This window comes from Biomphalaria glabrata, chromosome 6 (genome assembly GCF_947242115.1).
Source record: "Biomphalaria glabrata chromosome 6, xgBioGlab47.1, whole genome shotgun sequence".
Lineage (NCBI taxonomy): Eukaryota > Metazoa > Mollusca > Gastropoda > Planorbidae > Biomphalaria > Biomphalaria glabrata.
The window spans coordinates 44,735,775-44,753,685 of record NC_074716.1 but is presented as its reverse complement, the minus strand read 5'-3'; the positions used below and the strand labels follow the sequence as shown (position 1 = coordinate 44,753,685).

Here is a 17,911-nt window from a genome sequence, read left to right as displayed (position 1 = left end):
TTCTTTAACCTTTTGACATAACTATTCAAAAGATACAAGAAAATTGCAATGCAAAAAAAAGTTTGTGGTTTTAAAGTTATTTATATCCTTATATTTGCACCCGTTTAAATTAAGTTTGCTGTATTGTTATAAGCTAGTGATTTAATATAAAGAATTATACATAATTAAAAATTAAGAATTACAGTCCTTCACTATTATTGGACCTTCAAAATATGAGCTTTCAAGAATGAAATAGCTTTCTTTAATAAACAGATATTATTTCAAGTGCAAAACTAAAAAGTGATAATGCCTTAAGTCAATCTTACCAGCATAGGTAGAAACAGACTGTTGCAGACTTTGAAGCTGGCCCTTGTTGCAGTTAAACTTAGCAGATACCTCATACAGAGGAGTCTCCTGAATCTGAGTAGGTCAAAAATGCAAGATAGAAAAACAACAGTTAAACAATTTTAGTTATAGAAGGATTGTGTTCCTGAATAGGAGACACAAAAGCTGATACATATCCTGGTATAAGATGAGATGTTACTACCTCAAGGTTTTCACACACCTCTAATGGATATGGTACTCCAATAGTGGATAGATGATTAGTCATTCAGTCTCTATCAAAGTTCTACAACATTTGAATAGACTATTACTATAACTATAAATAATGTAAGAACTCTTGTTTCACTTATGCATTGGACCCTTGTTTCTAAAACATGGCTACTTCAGCTAGCAGTTCTCAACCTTTCATTACCCATGGACAGACTATTTTAATATGATAAATAAATTTAACATTTCTCTCATGAGATCACACTGCCACAAACTACCCGACGTCCACAGAAAATATGTTGAAAAGCCATGCCCTAATAGTTAATAAATTTCAACATGGCTTACATTATAATGAATACAACCAGCATATATATATATATTACATATAATAGTTTGATACTGTCTCATAGATCAGATCCAAAAATTTCATAGGCATAACCCATACCATTTCCAAAAAAATTTTTTTTTTATATTTGTAGATCTGGTTAAACAGAGCAACCTGGCAAGTTCAAATGTATAACTAGCACTAAACCTGTTACCTTTCAAAAGTTAATATTTACCCTGAAAAACTTATTTGATAGTAATAATGTAAATCAACCCATATTTTTAAAGTATTTCTAAAAAATGTATCTTAAAAAGACAAAAACACTTACAAGACTGTTCAGAATCAAAGCTGTATAAAACCTCAAATGCACAGCTAAAGACTTTTTCTGAGCCACTGTCTTGGTAGGAATGCTTCCTTTGATGGCCCTTCCGATGAAAGCTTCAGATACACCCACCAGCTGGGCTACTCGTTTGTCTGCTGGGGACAGAGCCTCCCAAAAAGCATGATATTTGTACCAGTCTATAGTGTTGGACATGTCTGCAGCGTAGACTGGAGTCACCTGAAATTAACAGGAGACAAAATAATCTTGGATTGGTAATTCTTACTGAAAAATGTATCTCAAGTTTCTTCTAAAAAAATGTGTACAACTTAAATAGTTGAAATGAGAAAGGGATGAGGGGAGTTAATTCAAAACATATATAATTTAAGTTTATGATTTGCAAGAAGATCTGACAGAATGGCCCAAACCCTGGACCCAATCACTCATCATCACCTTTCCAAAGAAAGGCAATTTACAACTCTGTCAAAACTACCGTACCATCAGTCTCATAAGCCATCCCAGCAAAGTACTGCTAAAAATAATATTAAATCTGCTAAAACTGATAGCAGACAAAATCATATCAGAAGAACAAGCGGATTATAGACAAGGTCACAGCACAACAGAACAAATCCTAAACCTCAGAATACTCTCTGAAAAATACCTCCAACACTAAGAGAATATTTTCCATGTCTTTATTGATTTCAAGAAAGCTTTCGATCAAGTATCTTATGGGGCACTCTGGGCAACTATGGAAAAGTACAAAATAAATAGAAACATAATTAAAGTTATCCAGAACCTCTACAAGGATGCCACTAGTGCGGTGTACTTCAACAATGATATTGGGGACTGGTTTAAAACCAAAGTTGAAGTAAGACAAGGCTGCCTACTTTCACCAACACTTTTCAATATCTTCCTTGAAAGGCTTAAATTTCCAAAATTGAATGTTGGTTGATAAATTACTCTAAATATGACATGCATAATACCAAAATAAATTACTCTAAATATGGCATGCATAATACCAAAATAAATTACTCTAAATATGACATGCATAATACCAAAATCAATAACTCTAAATATGGCATGCATAATACCAAAATAAATTACTCTAAATATGACATGCATAATACCAAAATCAATAACTCTAAATATGACATGCATAATACCAAAATAAATTACTCTAAATATGGCATGCATAATACCAAAATAAATTACTCTAAATATGACATGCATAATACCAAAATCAATAACTCTAAATATGGCATGCATAATACCAAAATAAATTACTCTAAATATGACATGCATAATACCAAAATCAATAACTCTAAATATGACATGCATAATACCAAAATAAATTACTCTAAATATGACATGCATAATACCAAAATAAATAACTCTAAATATGACATGCATAATACCAAAATAAATAACTTTAAATATGACATGCATAATACCAAAATAAATAACTCTAAATATGACATGCATAATACCAAAATAGAGGCTATGTATATGAGGAAGTAGAAGAGGATAGCTGGATTTTAGATTTGACTCCTGGTGACATGTGATTGCTGAGCACCTAGAAGCAACATAGAAACCCCCAAGATACAAACTCCTTTCATAAGTCAAAAATAAAAATAATAATGAACCAGAATCCACAGGGCATGGAATACAAGCTAAACAAAAGTTAGATTTATAACTTTCTAAAGCAACTGATTTCTGATGGTAAGCTGATACAAATGTTTATACATTTTGACTAAAGTAATCAATATTTAATTGCTTTTTTTTTTAACTCATATTTAGGTTACTTAAATTAGGAAAACATATTATCCTAAATCACATTTTGCATCATTACATTTGCTACCAGGGTTGGCCTTAGGCAAAGGCAAACTAGGAAGCTGGCTAGGGCATCAAATAAACAAAGGCCTCGAACAGGACTCAAATAGCAAGACTTGTGCCTATTGTTATGTTCGAGTACACTAGGTCTTAAATAAATTGCGTTATTTTATTTTTTCCCAGTTTATTTTTGCTTTTCTATTTCATTTGGGGGCCACCAAATTCACTTTGCCTAAAGCCACCAATCATCTAAGGCCGGCCTTGTTGCCACCATCACAATGTGACAATCTTTAGATTGAGATATATGAAAAATGTTGTAGATGCACACACTTTAAACTGTATATATGCTAACATTTTATATTTCAGTATTTTAATTCATTAAATCTTTATGGCAGTGCTTTAAATGGTAAGGTGTTTATATTTTTTCTAGAACAGCATATGTTACATAACGTAGAATATTTAATTTTTAAAAAAATTGTTAGGAGACATTTTAGCAAAGGATAACATTTTAATATCTATGTAAAAACAACTCACCAGATAAATAAGATGTAGATCTGTGTCTAAAACAAAAGATTTTCTGGCCTTCTGAAGCTCAGCAAACACCTGCAGGCCTTCCTCAGGGGAGAGAGAGGAAGCAAATATGGCTACGCCAAGTTGGGTGGAGAAAAACTTCTTGGTCTTTGAAGCACCATCTCCTAGTAACAAAGTTTTAAGGAATACATAAATAGCACGATTTTCTAAACAGTTTCTTATGACACTACTTAAAAACTGAAGTATAATCTTAATGTTTTAGTAATTAGCAATCTTAAACAAATGTAATATGAATTTTTTTTTAAGAATATAAACAAATACTATTAGATTCTAGTTTGTAAAACTATTTTCATTATTAAATTTGAAGATGGCAGAGAAACTGGTGGATGGAAGCCATGATAGTACTATAGCAGCCAAATTTGTGGGTTTTTTTTAATTAAGCAATATATCAATTTCATGACAAATTTTGTGATAACTAAACAGGTGTGGTTAGGACTTTTTATTATTCAAAAAACACTGACAACTCACCCTGACTTTGCAGCCAAGAGTAAAGAAAAGTATGTTAAGTCAATAACTATTATGTTGATAGAACAACCAAGACATACAGGTAAAACATTTTACCTGAGGTACAGCAAAGGATTAGAGGCAATGAGCCTGTCCTTACTTACCAGTGGCTCCATCACTAGGAGGTATGTGAACTGAGATGAACTCATTTTCATGCAGATACTGGATACAGCTCTCTACTACTGCCATTTTGTCTAGGTCTTCATCTCGCAGTGAGACAGAGAGCAGGGAACAGTCTATGTAGGACAGAACATCTTCATAACTACAAGCTGCTCCACTGACAACTACCTTAGACGAAAAAAAAAATTAACCCACCTATGACTTTTTTCCCCCCGAATCTTGAATACAACAAAGATCATGAATCAAAGATCAAATAAATCATACATTATAAGCATTGTTTCTCAAACTTTTACTTTTGAAGCTCTCATAGACCAAAACCAAAAATTAACTTGTATGCCCCTCCTCCCTTTAGCCAGCTCTTAAAACCCTGGCCACAAGCATTTTCCTGCTTTCTGAGCTTCGGAAATTCTTTCTCCTGACTACAATGCACTATTTCTCCTAGTAATAAGAACACACATTACGTGGATGTGATAAAGCAGGACTTAAAATCAGTGAACATTGACACTGACCATTGGGAAGACATAGCCTTAGACTGCACTAGTTGGAGAGAGAGAGACGGTGATCAACAAAGCTATGGGCAGCGAGAAAACATGGGCCTCAGCTCTTGAAGAAAAGCCTGCCACACAGAAAATGGCCAGCTCCTCTACCAGCAAAGCGAAAGCCACCTTAACCTGCAATATATGTAGACGGGAGTGTCTCAAAAATAGGGCTCGACAGCCATACAAAAAAGTGTTTTCGAGATGAACTATAGAGATGAACTATAGTCGTTCTACGACTGAAGGAGGCCAATAATATCAACTTAATCTGTCTGTATGGTAAAAAGATTGTATACATTATTACTCCCACACCTTGAATTAAGTTGAAATTTTGCACAATTATTTCCTTTACCTGACAACACAAGAATCCCAAGGTCTTAAAGGGAAACTTTACTTACTAATATGTTAATTATTTTGTTTGGTATCTTGAACAAGGGAAAAAAATCATACTTGACAGATGTGGTGGTATAATAATAATAATAATAATAATAATCTTTATTACCCGTAAGGAAATTTGTTGAATTAGTCCACTTGAGGACTCGAGCCCTGAGTGAACATTTTTTTTTATGCATTTAAAAAACAATCATGTAAACATTCACGAAGATACCCCTTTCTTCCCTCCTCCTTTCACAACAGGTCCAGACACATGATAGGATAGTAGTGCATTGAGAAAGCTAAAAGCTAAACAAAAACAATTGGTAAAAATATTTCTAACACACAAATTTATATGTGTAGGTAAATGCATGACTGATCCAAACTAATTGATACAATTACACTTAATATAGGCTTTGTTTTTTTAAAAAGTATTTTTTTGTGTTTTTCTTGTTTACATATGAAGTGGAAATTATTTATATCTCTACCAGAACTAATTTTTCTCCATTTTTAAATAGCAGATTGGTATAAGATTCTTTCTACATTCTGCCCTGAAGTAATGTGGCCTAAAAAAAAGTATTCTGATTACTAGTATTGGGCCATTTGGTTAGTTGAAAGAATGATCTAAATGTAATTTTTAAAATGAGGCTGAAAGAGAAGAATTGAAAGAACTGAGGGCCACAATCTGCACTAACCAACCATTTCTAAAAATAGATTACAACTCAATGTTACCCCACCTCTAGAATGGCACGTTTCAGGCAGTTGTTCAGACCTTGGTCTGCAGTCAATCGCAGACAACTTTCTACATTTGGCAAGGCTGATTTGATTAGGTTTTGACCTTTGGTTTTCTCTTGAGGCTTACACATCAGGATACTCTCCCCTGTTGACAAACATGCAAAGATCATTTAAAGTAATAAGTATATAGAACTTAATACAAGTCAATATCCAAAGCTAATTTGATGCTTTGGACTCAAAGACCATGTTCCATGGCCAACGTAAAAAATTCAGCCATTTTCCAAACTGGCTAGCCATTTCCCACCTCGGCCTAGGCTTTGTATACTTTATTACTAAACAAAATGCACTAGACAGTCAAAGTTGACCCAAATTTAATGCCAGATTATACTAAGAATGTTTAGAATCAATGGGCAATTGTAGCACATGATCATGCAATAAGGTAAGTGTGGTGGTGTTTCCAATGTAGAGCAGCTAGGAAAAAAAAAACAAAAAAAAAATTCTATGTTCAAATCTCATAAAAACTTTGTAAGTAACTATCATAGGTAAAAAATGTGAGTATATCAAGACAAGAATGTCAGTTTCACAATCATTTAACCTGTTTTGTATTTGTTTTGTATTTATTTTGCTTTACTGTTTTTACTGTAACAATAAATGGATTTTTTAGACTTGTTTGTGAAAGAGTCAGCAGTAGTGCTACAATGATCTATCACAGATTATTATTATTACTATTATATTATATTATTCTATTATTATTATGATTAAACAAATATGGTAATATTTGAAAGCTTAAAGTATTCACCAAATTTGTCCACTCCCCTCCTCCCTGCTCTGCCAGACATCTGCTTGTAGGTGAGAGAATCAATCACCTGGCCATGAAACATTGGCGTCCTGATCAGCACCCGCTGGGCTGGTAGGTTGACACCAGATGACAAAGTTGATGTTGCTACCAAAACTTTTAAGAATGTTTCCTTGAAGGCACCTTCAATGATTTCTCTTTCATCAAATGTCAAGCCTGTAGAAATGCATTATATGCAAATGTTATTAATATTTCTTAGTATTTGTATAATGCCTATTCAAGCAGTAGCACCCACAGTGTACTTTGGTTTAATCTCTCATAGACTTGGATTATTTATTTACAAATGTAGGTTTTATATTTCTGCTGCCCTGAAAAAAAATGGGAATGAAACTCAAGCCTCTAGTCTTAGTTCTCCATTCAAACAGTTTAGGTCACTCAAACATCCCCCATCTAATTAAAAAAAAATCAGGTAACCATTAAAGCTGTTTGCTTTGCAATTGGGCTGTTATTAATTTCTTCAATTCTCTTAGCAATTAATACTTAAATAAGAATTATAATTTATAAAACAAGACAGTAAATATACAAAGCTAAATTTAAATCTAAACAATGTTAGTGGAATTAGATTTGCTGTGATTTTTTAAATTCAGACCAAAACCATCTTGAGTTATTTAATTAGTTTTAAATGAATATGTTCCCAATGACTATGCTGAAAAGCTGTTGAGCTGTTTCCAATGGTTGTGTCGGAAAATGTTGTTTATTTTTAATGCAAATGTAGAAAGCTGCTGGGTTTGTGTTTAAGGGTTGAATATGTATAAACAGGGTTCATAGCCAATTTCATGAATGATTTTCCAGGTATTTTCCAGGTTTTCAAGGTAGAGTTTTAGATATTCAAGGTATGCATCGCACCATAGCAAGCAATATATATGTATATATATTTACATACTTATGACATAAATATGTAAAAAGAACACTATTTATATATATAAATATTAAATTAAAAAACCCTCATTAAAATGTATGCTGATAAGTTGAAATCATACCTCCAAAAAAAAAAAAAAAGAATTCATCTCTAGTGTTTCCTAAGCATTTAAATGCAACTTTTTAATACATTAGAAAACACACACAAGCTTGCACTACAGAAGAATAACTTTTTAAAAATATGAGATGTAATTCAGCTAAAACTGTCGCAATCTGAAAATGGAAATTTTCTTAAATTGACATAGATTTGTAAAAATAATATTTCATTCTTGCTATAGCAGTTGACTTGCTTTCCATCAGTTTTAAGTAAATTAAAACCAAAATAACTCTACAGGCTTTTCTTCAGCTGTGTGCGAAATATTTTCGTTAAATCTACACAGATCTAGACTCTAATTTAAGTCACTAAATTCGCGGACTTTTCACGGCTGTGAGAGAATTATCTTCACTCTATTCTATTGGATTAGCGTAAATTAAGTCTAGATCTAAGTCTAAGTCACTAAATTCGCGGACTTTTTTCGAATTATCTTCACTGAATCACCGTAAATCTAGTCCCTAAAATTCGCGGACTTTTCACGGCTGTGTGCAAATCATCTTCACTGAATCTACCGTAAATCTAGAGTCAAGATCTAAGTCACTAACTTCGCGGACTTTTTTTGAATTATTTTCATTGAATCTACCGTAAATCTAGAGTCTAGATCTAAGTCACTAACTTCGCTTCTACAGTCTGATCTAATTAAGTCACTAAATTGGCGGACTTTTCACGGCTGTGTGCGAATTATCTTCACTGAATCTATCGTAGATCTAGACTCTATAGATTCTAACTCAATGTCACTAAACTTCGCGGACTTTTAACGGCTGTGAGAGAATTATCTTCACTAGATTCTAGTGATTTATCGTAAATCTAGAATATTTCTAGAGCAATCTAGACATTAGATGTACCTGTACCTAGATCCTTAAATTAACTAAAATTCACGGAGTTTTCAGGTTAAGCGCGATTATCTTTACTAGATCTAACTTAGATCTAAATCTAGATACTATTTCTAGCTAGATGAGAAGGATGGATAGTGAGAAGACTCAAAAGTAAAGTACCGGTAGCAATTATACTTAAACACTGAATCATAATCTCCAAATACAAAATCTAATAAAATACTGAGAAAGACACAAAGATAAGATGATATAGCAGATATATGGACCTTCCACGCGAAGTCACTCTTACTGTTACAATAAGAAGATTTTCGGCGAGGGAGGCCCAGAGGGGTGTAGCCTTCACATTAGGCTGCTAATTGCTCTAGTTATAGACAATAGTCACTACAGACTAGATCTAGCGCGTCATCAGTCATAACAGTGAAAGGAAAATAGTGCTAAGTGAAATGCTTGCTTGAGCCAAGGTCGTTTTCAATCACGAGGTCGCCCTTCACAAGTGGGTGAAAGGCGGTGTAGACGCGTCGTCAGTGGTCAGCTCAATGTAACCGGGAAAGAAACGAAAATAAACACCAGGTATCGGGAGAGAAAGAAATCAAGGTCCAGTTTTAAAATTCAAGGTTTTTTCCCCGTTTTTTACGAAATTCAATGCTTTTTCAAGGCCTTGAATTTAATATGAAATTCAAGGTGTTTTCCAGGTTTTCAAGGTGGCTACGAACCCTGTATAAAGATGTAGGGCTGTTCAAAATATATAGGTTTGTTCCTGATGATAATGGATGAAGCTAATTGTTTTTTCTCCTGATTCTATTTAATTGACATTTTTAAAGATTACAGATATTGCTTAAAGATTGAAGTTTGTTTAGATTTGCACCTGCATGGTGGTAGGCAACCCCATTCATGATACACTTGCCCAGCATAGGATCAACTCCTGCTGGACTTCGCTTCAACTGCTCTATGGTATCTTCAAGTTTGCTTTTGTCCAGACACAGTGATAGCACACCATTTGAATTCTTAGGCATGCCTGGAGAAAGAGTGAATTTGACAACATATTGTTTTGCTGATAATGAAATGCATTAAAAACTTGTAAAGCTATCAAACTTAAACCAACATATTTTGTGGCAATAGGTCAATGCAACAAGAGGTCATTGTTGCAAGAAGTATAACTGTTGAGCTTATTTTATTATTATCAGTATAGGGTTACCATGACAATGGTGTCTCATGTCTCTGATAAAAAGAAAAGTTCATCTTTCAGACCTTTTGATGATGTAAAGGTTATCTGTTTCTGTGGCCCATGTTTAACGAGGATGTCATGTGGCCAGGACAACCACCAACAGCCTTTACTTTTCCCCAACTAATGTCAGGTACCCATGGGCGCCTAAATCCAGAAATTAAATATCCTAGTCTTCACCAGGATTCAAACCCAAGACCCCCAGTTCAGAAACCAAGCGCTGTACCACTGAGCCACAGCACCTCTAGCTGTCTCTCTGATAGTCTATGTAAAATTTGCAGGGTTTTGACTAAGATATTGTTGAGAAAACCAAATAAAACAGAGAACAGTTTCTTGCAAATATATTGGTTATAAAACAGAGAACAGTTTCTTGCAAATATATTGGTTATAAGGAAAAATTAGCTTATACTATTAAGACACATCTGGATTTCTTTTTATGCAAGCATTCAAAACAAAAATATATATTTTCAGCTAGGACATTGGAAAAAATTATAAATTCAAAATGATCACGAAATCATGAAGAACTGTTTCATTTCGGTGTCAAAAATAACTTTACTAATTACTATTCATGTTTTCAATTTCTTTTTTCTTTTCAAGCCAAAACTTTGCTCTGAATCATTGAAATAAGGAACTGGCACTATCTTTTTGAGCTAAAGGCATTTAGGTTTTTTGCACAAAAGGATGGACCAGCCTCTCTTTTGAAAGGCTTAAAACAGTTGCTAAACAGGAAAAAATGGAAGGACTTGGTTATGCAAACTGTCTCAGCACACCTACGACATAAGAGATGAGATTATTTGTCGTTTTAGTGCAAATTAAAATTGAGACATTTTTTTTTTACAATAATTTTTTTTTCTTACGATTAAATAGAAATAAGTAAAAAGAACAGCATGGGAGGACCTAAGTCTAAGTAAGTAAGTAAATACAGATAAGTAAAAAGTAATCCTATATACAGATAAGTAAAAAAGTAATAATACAGATAAGTAAAAAGTAATACTTAATACAGATAAGTTAAAAGTAATACAGATCTATTCATTATTGTTTAACTGTTGTATGCTACTGAAGAGAAAGCAAAGAAAAAAAAAATAGAAAAAGATTCCTACCTTCAAGCTCTTGTTTATTTTGAATCTGAAGTATTTGGAAAAAATGTCTTGCAATTGCTTCACACAAATTTTCACACCAGGCTTTTGTTGGGCAAAATATAAGGACAGCGTGGCCAGCTGTGACTGTCTCTAAACATAGGGCAACAACATGATCTTGATCATTTGGAAAGGTCAAGGAAGCTGGAATCTCTCGCTGGACTATCAAGTCACTGTCAAGTATTTTGTTATCCACCTTGACATACTCTGTCAAGGGTACGGGGCGGAAAGCAGTGCAGTAGAGAGAAGCCTTCAGCCAATCAGCAAGCAATCGGAGATTGGGTAGTGTGGCACTCATGCCCACAATCTGAACTCTGTCTTCATTGGTGGTCCTGAAATTCAACACATCATTAGTTGGTAGGACAAGCAATCTTGACGCAAGTCAATAAAACTAAGAAAGAAATATACATATGAACTGTAGATATCTTAAAAACTGATATAAAAATTCAAGCTTCCACTAAGGCTGTTAAGCCTTCACACCCTTAAGCACTAAGCAGGTACACCCCAAAAAATAAAAAAAATAAAAAAAAAAAAGAAGAAGAATTGTTCACCCTAAAATTACTTTTTGACTATGCAAAAAATTGTTTTCTTATATTAATGTTACGCTAACTGAAAATTAGCAATAGGCAAGCACAAATACTATTTTCAAAAAACTCTACAACTTTGTATGTTTAAATTTCTTGATTTCTTGCATATATTTGTTAATCAGGCTGAAAAAGGCCGGACCTACTTGCGAGTTAGATACATTAATTTGGTCAGCATCAGCTCCAGTAGGTAACCCCGGTGAGAGTCTCCAACCATGTGAAGTTCATCAACCACCACAATACCTGCAACCAAAGAAAAGAAAATAGTCCATTGACAGCTCAATAACTGATCCTATAATCTAAAAATAACAAATTTACATTGTTTAAAACTGATTACTATGTTTGGGTGGCAGTCAGTATTATATTACTTATTGTGTTTTAGCATGAATGGGTTTGACCATCCATTTTTTTGAATTTCCCTAGTTTAAAATGTTATGTGAATATTTCAAATTGGACTTTTCATACACATAGACATTGTGTTCAACATTGCTTTTCATTGATAAGTAGTTTTGAAATATTTGCTGTTAGTGAATATTATCTAACTCTTCATGTCATCCCAAAACAATCCAATATTAAAGTGGTCAGCACAATGTTCCATTTGTTACTCAACTCACCAAATGTCAAATGTCACAAACTCTGGCTATGACTATGACAAATTCGAACAGCCCTCCCCCATTGAAAAAGAGAGTCAAAATGTTTTCATGTCAGCTATAACCAAAATTAGAAAACAAAAACTTACCTATCTCATTAATTCTCCCTTCTTCCATTAGTCTATTAAGTAGACCATTAGCTTTCTCAATGGTGCACACAGCAATGTCAACATGAGAGAGACCTCCGCTGGGAGAATTACTGCCCATGAATCCTCCAACTCTTACTCCAATGTCTTGGTACAGGCTCTGGACGATAAAAAACATTTTTTTTTAAAGCATTGGACATAAATGGTATGGAAGTCGGAATAACAAAATATTCAAATCTTAACTCTAAAATTTGCCAGTATGATAAATGTCAGCATTACAAGATACCATTCAACTTACTTGGAGCTGGTACATCTTCTCTCTGGCTACAGCCACAAACGGCAGGATGACAACAGCCTTCTTCTTTGTTTCTAGAACTTTCTTCAAGACCAGCAACTCTGCCACCAAAGTTTTACCAGCACTAGTTGGAGCTGAATAGACAAGATTATCTCCCCCTGTAAAACAGAACCAACAATACTGCAATTATTTGTATGACATTACATTTCATTCTATTCAATACATTGTTATTTTAAAACAATTTATAGCCTTGGCTGATACTATGCAGTTTAAGATTAAATAAATCCACTACATAAAAGCAAACTCCAATCGGTGGGGGCCTTACAGAGGACTAAAAACATTTTTTTAGAAAAGAAACAGCGACTCTTGTGCCCAATGTTATTTTTGGAGTACACTAGGTTTTAAATAAATTGGGTAATTTATTTTTTGCTGTTAGTTTTATTTTTCTACTTAATTTAGGGCCATCAAACTCACTTCGAAGTGGGGCCTCCAATTATCTCAGAACAGCCCTGAATGTAATATAGCAATGATAAATGCTGTCCCAGCAAATTCTTAAAAAAGAAATTTTACTTCATGAAAGAAGGACTAAGCCCATGATTTTTTTTTTCATTTCTATTTAGAATTTCTTAATTTCAATTTATCTGATAGGGTATGGAAAAACAATTTGAATGGGCCAAGCTACATAAATAATCTTGTACCATGTCATGATAAAATCATAGAACTATATGTGCCCATTTTAGCTTATAAGTAAAAAGTACTTTTCCATGCTGTAAACGCTTCACTGATGTGTTGGTTGTTGATTTCCTGCAAATGGATAGATGTTAACAAGTTTGCTGTTTTCAATCTGCAGATGGGTATTTTTATCACTGCATTGTTGTACAGCATTGTTGAAGAGGTCAGGTGCTCTTTTTTTTTCCTGCCTTAACAGCCACTAAAAACATTGAACAGGTAAGTTAAAAATCTATTTTCTGCTTTTATTTTTTTTTTTTTTTTTTTTTAGCTTATAAAGGCCTCATGACATATCATGCTTTTTTTTTTTTTATTCCAGTCACAAACAAAGATAACAGATAAATAGTTTTTCTTTCAAATTTTATGAATAAAATTGTTTTTTTAAATGTCACTTTCATCTCTTCTCACAAAAAAAAACAACTGAATTCTCTCCAATTAGAAGGAAGGACTGCAAATTAAATACCTAGAGCATTTCCAGTCAGCAAACACTCAGCCTGCCATTCAAACATGGTGCTGATTCCTTGCTTCTTGTACACATCCAGGACTGGTTCGGGTAAACCCCAGGAGCTTAACAGTCTTTTGTCTTCTGTTAAATTCAAGCACTCTGGTAATAGATAAAAGATCAGAATAAAATAAACTATTAATGTAAATTTCATTAAAATGTAAAAAAAACAACTAATGTTTCTATTATATTGGAAAAAAAAACAGAAATATTTTTAAATTACAATTTCAAAAATACAACAGGATGAAAATGATTTACATTTATTTTTTTTTTAGGGATTATTAAACAAATATGAGATGGAATGGAAAGGTAAATGTTATTTATAAATAACTTAATTTGAAATTTTATCTTAAATTTTCAACAGCTCTTACAATAACACAATATATTTCAAGAATATTGTGTCCAAACTGTTTTCTAAATACTTAAGAAACAAAAATTACTAGTTCTCTGTGTTTATTTCAAACAATTCTGTGTTTATTTCAAAAAGTTCTCTGTTTATTTCAAACAGTTCTGTGTTTATTTCAGACAGTTCTCTGTGTTTGCATCAAATAAAAACACGACCAAGTTTAGCCTACTAAAAAAATAGTAATACTGTATGGCCATGTAACAAGATCCTACAGGCTTGCAAAGTCATTTCTGCAGGAAACAGTACCTGGGAAAGAAGGAGAGGCAGAAAGAGGAAACGTTGAGAGAACAATACTAAGAAATAAATGGGCCTGGCTATGGAATGGAGTCTAATCCTGGCAAAAGAGAGAAGTGGAGAAAGCTGGTTGACAGATAATGTGTGGTGCCCCATTGGTCCAATATATCACAGACAGATGAAGAAATAATAACACCTACAACTGATGCATAACAAATTTTTTATGCAATACTAATTTTAATAACTGACATATATTCAAAGTATTTGATAATTTCATTTGTAAATATCATCTTCTATTAGAACATATTAAGAGACTCCATTTATAGGAGCCATGCTTTAAATTAGATTTTATGACTCTCTCTACCTTGCCAAAATCTTTAAAAATCTAAAGCTTTATATTTACCTATACTTTGATGAAAACCGTTTGTGGACTCCAGTGTGGTTGAGGTACTTAGCTTTCCAGGTCTTAGCCTAGATTCAAGCATGTCTTCTGACACTTGGTCAACACTGGAGTTGGGAGAAGTTTGGAAACAGCTATCAATATTTATTTTTTGTGTCTGGCCCACGGACAGTATATTAGTTTTAGGTGTTACAACTCTAGATAGATTTTGCTTTGGTTTCTTGTCCCTTGGGCTGTTTGTTGGGCTATCACATGAATCAAAGTTAGATGACGAAGAAGGACACTGGTAAGACATTTTGCTGTGCTTCCGTTTGGCATCCAAAACCTTAGAATTTTCTTTCTCAACAGCTTCTTTTGAGCTGGCTAGTTGATGTTTTTTTTCATTAACATGATCCGAACGACTTGAAATTTCTGTACAAGCATTTTTGGTTAAATGTGATTTTGTACGTTTATTATTAATAACAGATTCTACTTTTTCAATCTCACACAACAGAGATGAATCAATGGAACCTGAAAGGGGAGAAAAAGAAATGTCTGGCATATCTAGGTTGTCTTTGATCTGCAGGAAAGAAAAAAAAATAACAGGCTTAATAATAATAGAATCATCACAAAGAGTGATTTTTGTGGAAAATGTTATAATCTAAGCTTAAGTTAAAATAATTATACCTGATCATTTATTTTCACACAGTCTTTATCCACAGTTGAAGCATTGTTTGTTGTTTTAACAATGACTGAAGACGATGAAACTGGAAATCGCCCAAGACGACGCTTCCCCTGTACTCCATTGACCAGATGACAATCTTTCTTTTTGACCACAGGAAACATTTTTTCTTAAAATCTAATGAACTCTGTAAAAACAAAATGCCATTTCTATTATAATTTATTTGACTGATGATTTAGTAGACTAGTTCAATATTTTACATTGTTTTCTAAATTTAGTCAATTTAGAGTAATGAATTCAACACAGCACATAACAGTAGCTGAAGGAAAAGAGGATGAATTGAATAATGTGGCTAAATAGGCATCTATTTAACAGCACAATGACACAATCAAGATCAATTATGGTAAAAATTAAATTAAATTATGGCTTTTAATATAGCACTACTTTCATGCTTATAGCATTCTCAGAGCGCTTTGGTCCTATCTCAGTTTTGGACCAGTTTGGGGGGGGGGGGGGGGGGGGAATCTAGGAGAAGTTTTTTTCCGTGCTGCCTTCAGGCGCTCAGTAAACACAACTCTGCCCCAATCGAGTGTCAAACCTCGAGTCCCCTTCTAGGTAGCCAAGCCAAGCTCAAGCGCACTTAGCCTCTCGACCACGCTTCCCACAGTTTAAGCATAATAGTTGTAAAGACATTGTACAAGTAAAAATATCAAAAATGTAAAAAAAAAAATGAAGTGGTTTGACTGTTCATTAGGGAAATCCTTTTCCTAATAATTCATAAAATAAGCTAGAATGAAAAAAATGCAAATCTTTCTTCCCAATCATTCAATACAATCTGAACACACCCCTTGATCTATAGGCTTAAGCAAAGAGGGGTAACTCTGAATGAAAAAAACATTTTTCTAAAAATTAATTTAATAACTTTTACTATAAAATAAATAAAGTTCCACTTTTAGACATTGTGATCTATAAGGCAGACGATGTAATGGTCATCTGTTTTAATGGCCCAGGGTTAAAGAGTGTGTCATGTGACCAGGACAACGACCAACTGCCTTTACTTTTCTCAGAATAATGTCAGGTAGAATCTACACATTAAAGATGGGTGGACTCAGAGGCACCCAAAGATCCTGAAATTAAAAGTCGCTGTCTTCATCAGGATTCAAACCTGGGACCCCTTGTTCAGAAGCCAAGCGCTTTACCACTCAGCCACAATGCCTCTAGTAAATAGATCTAACTAATTAAAAAAAATAGATCATTATTTCTAGTTTAATAAAAAAAAATACTATCATAAGTCAATCATCAATGTCAACAGATTCTAATCTAGATTTATCTAAAGATATAGATTTAGACTTAAGTAAGTTAAGTCATTAAGATTTTAATTTATTTTAGATCTCTACATCTAGAATCTAGACTAGATAGATTAGATAGACATCTACATCCGCAAGTAATAGTAAGAGTATAAGTAGGCCTAGATAATTCTTATAAATCTTTTTTATCTTATAATCTTATATAATACAGACGTTACTTCAAAAAAGAAGATGATTACGTCCTATGCCTCTCATGCATTTAGTCAGTGATTTAGACTTTTATAGACTCTAGATATAGATCTACATCTAGATATATATAATATTATACTATTATTACTAATTATAGATTTCTCTAGTCTAGACTCTAGAGTCTAGTCTAGTCTGCATACTAAATGATAAATCATATTAAATATTATGCATTCTAAAAAAATGATTCTTAATAATATTAACCAGTCCAATGCCAAGTCACTAGTTAGATCTATAAGTTAGTAGTTTTCCTGGCTAGCTCAACCTCAGACCCAGGGCAACCCATTTCAAGCTCTGATAGCTGCATGATAGTAGCACTACTCACTACTTGACTACTCTACCACTGGGCACTTACACTAGCCTAGGTCTAGAGTCTAGGGAAGAATGTGTACAAATTTGTCCTAGCCCTAGCATGTGCCATGGAATGAGGAATTGCCTTTATTTATGATATCTTTGTCTTTCTCATTTTTCTGAATCTGAGTAGTTCCATGAGTAGACTAAGATTTCATTAAGAAAGTTAGAAAGATATCTTATTTTTTTAAACTGAATTTTGTTTTTGTATTTTTGAAGATTATCATTGTCATTATATTTTATTATATTATGGAATCTACTAATCTAGATCTAGTAGAGTCTAGATGTAGATCTAATTTTAATCTATTCTATGCCCTGCCCTATGCCTATGGCATGATAGCCTATGGTTCAGACTTTCAGTATTAAACTAGATCTATATATATGAGCCTATGACCTTATACATAATCAAGATGTATTAAAATCTATAAATGATACTAAGATCTTCATCATCTAGATCTAGATCTAAATCGAGAGTCTGTATTTTATTTACATTTAAAATGAAATCGTATTATCCGCCATTCTTTGAAGTCATGGTTTTTAA

The 17,911-nt window shown here is 33.3% G+C and overlaps 1 protein-coding gene across 1 annotated transcript in view; it reads right to left on the bottom strand.

The window, feature by feature from the left end:
• LOC106057537 (DNA polymerase theta-like) overlaps window positions 1-17,911 on the bottom strand; it is a 41,925-nt gene extending 24,014 nt beyond the window's left edge. The window contains exons 1-15 of the mRNA XM_056033770.1: window positions 17,861-17,911; window positions 15,472-15,653; window positions 14,809-15,364; window positions 13,727-13,867; window positions 12,538-12,692; window positions 12,243-12,399; window positions 11,650-11,746; window positions 10,884-11,251; window positions 9,427-9,576; window positions 6,660-6,872; window positions 5,863-6,005; window positions 4,202-4,385; window positions 3,537-3,697; window positions 1,182-1,412; window positions 306-399 (exon numbers count right to left, since the gene is read on the bottom strand). Coding sequence (XP_055889745.1) covers window positions 306-399; window positions 1,182-1,412; window positions 3,537-3,697; window positions 4,202-4,385; window positions 5,863-6,005; window positions 6,660-6,872; window positions 9,427-9,576; window positions 10,884-11,251; window positions 11,650-11,746; window positions 12,243-12,399; window positions 12,538-12,692; window positions 13,727-13,867; window positions 14,809-15,364; window positions 15,472-15,630 — 2,809 coding nt within the window. The 5' untranslated portion in view covers window positions 15,631-15,653; window positions 17,861-17,911. The remainder of the gene's footprint in view (window positions 1-305; window positions 400-1,181; window positions 1,413-3,536; window positions 3,698-4,201; window positions 4,386-5,862; window positions 6,006-6,659; window positions 6,873-9,426; window positions 9,577-10,883; window positions 11,252-11,649; window positions 11,747-12,242; window positions 12,400-12,537; window positions 12,693-13,726; window positions 13,868-14,808; window positions 15,365-15,471; window positions 15,654-17,860) is intronic.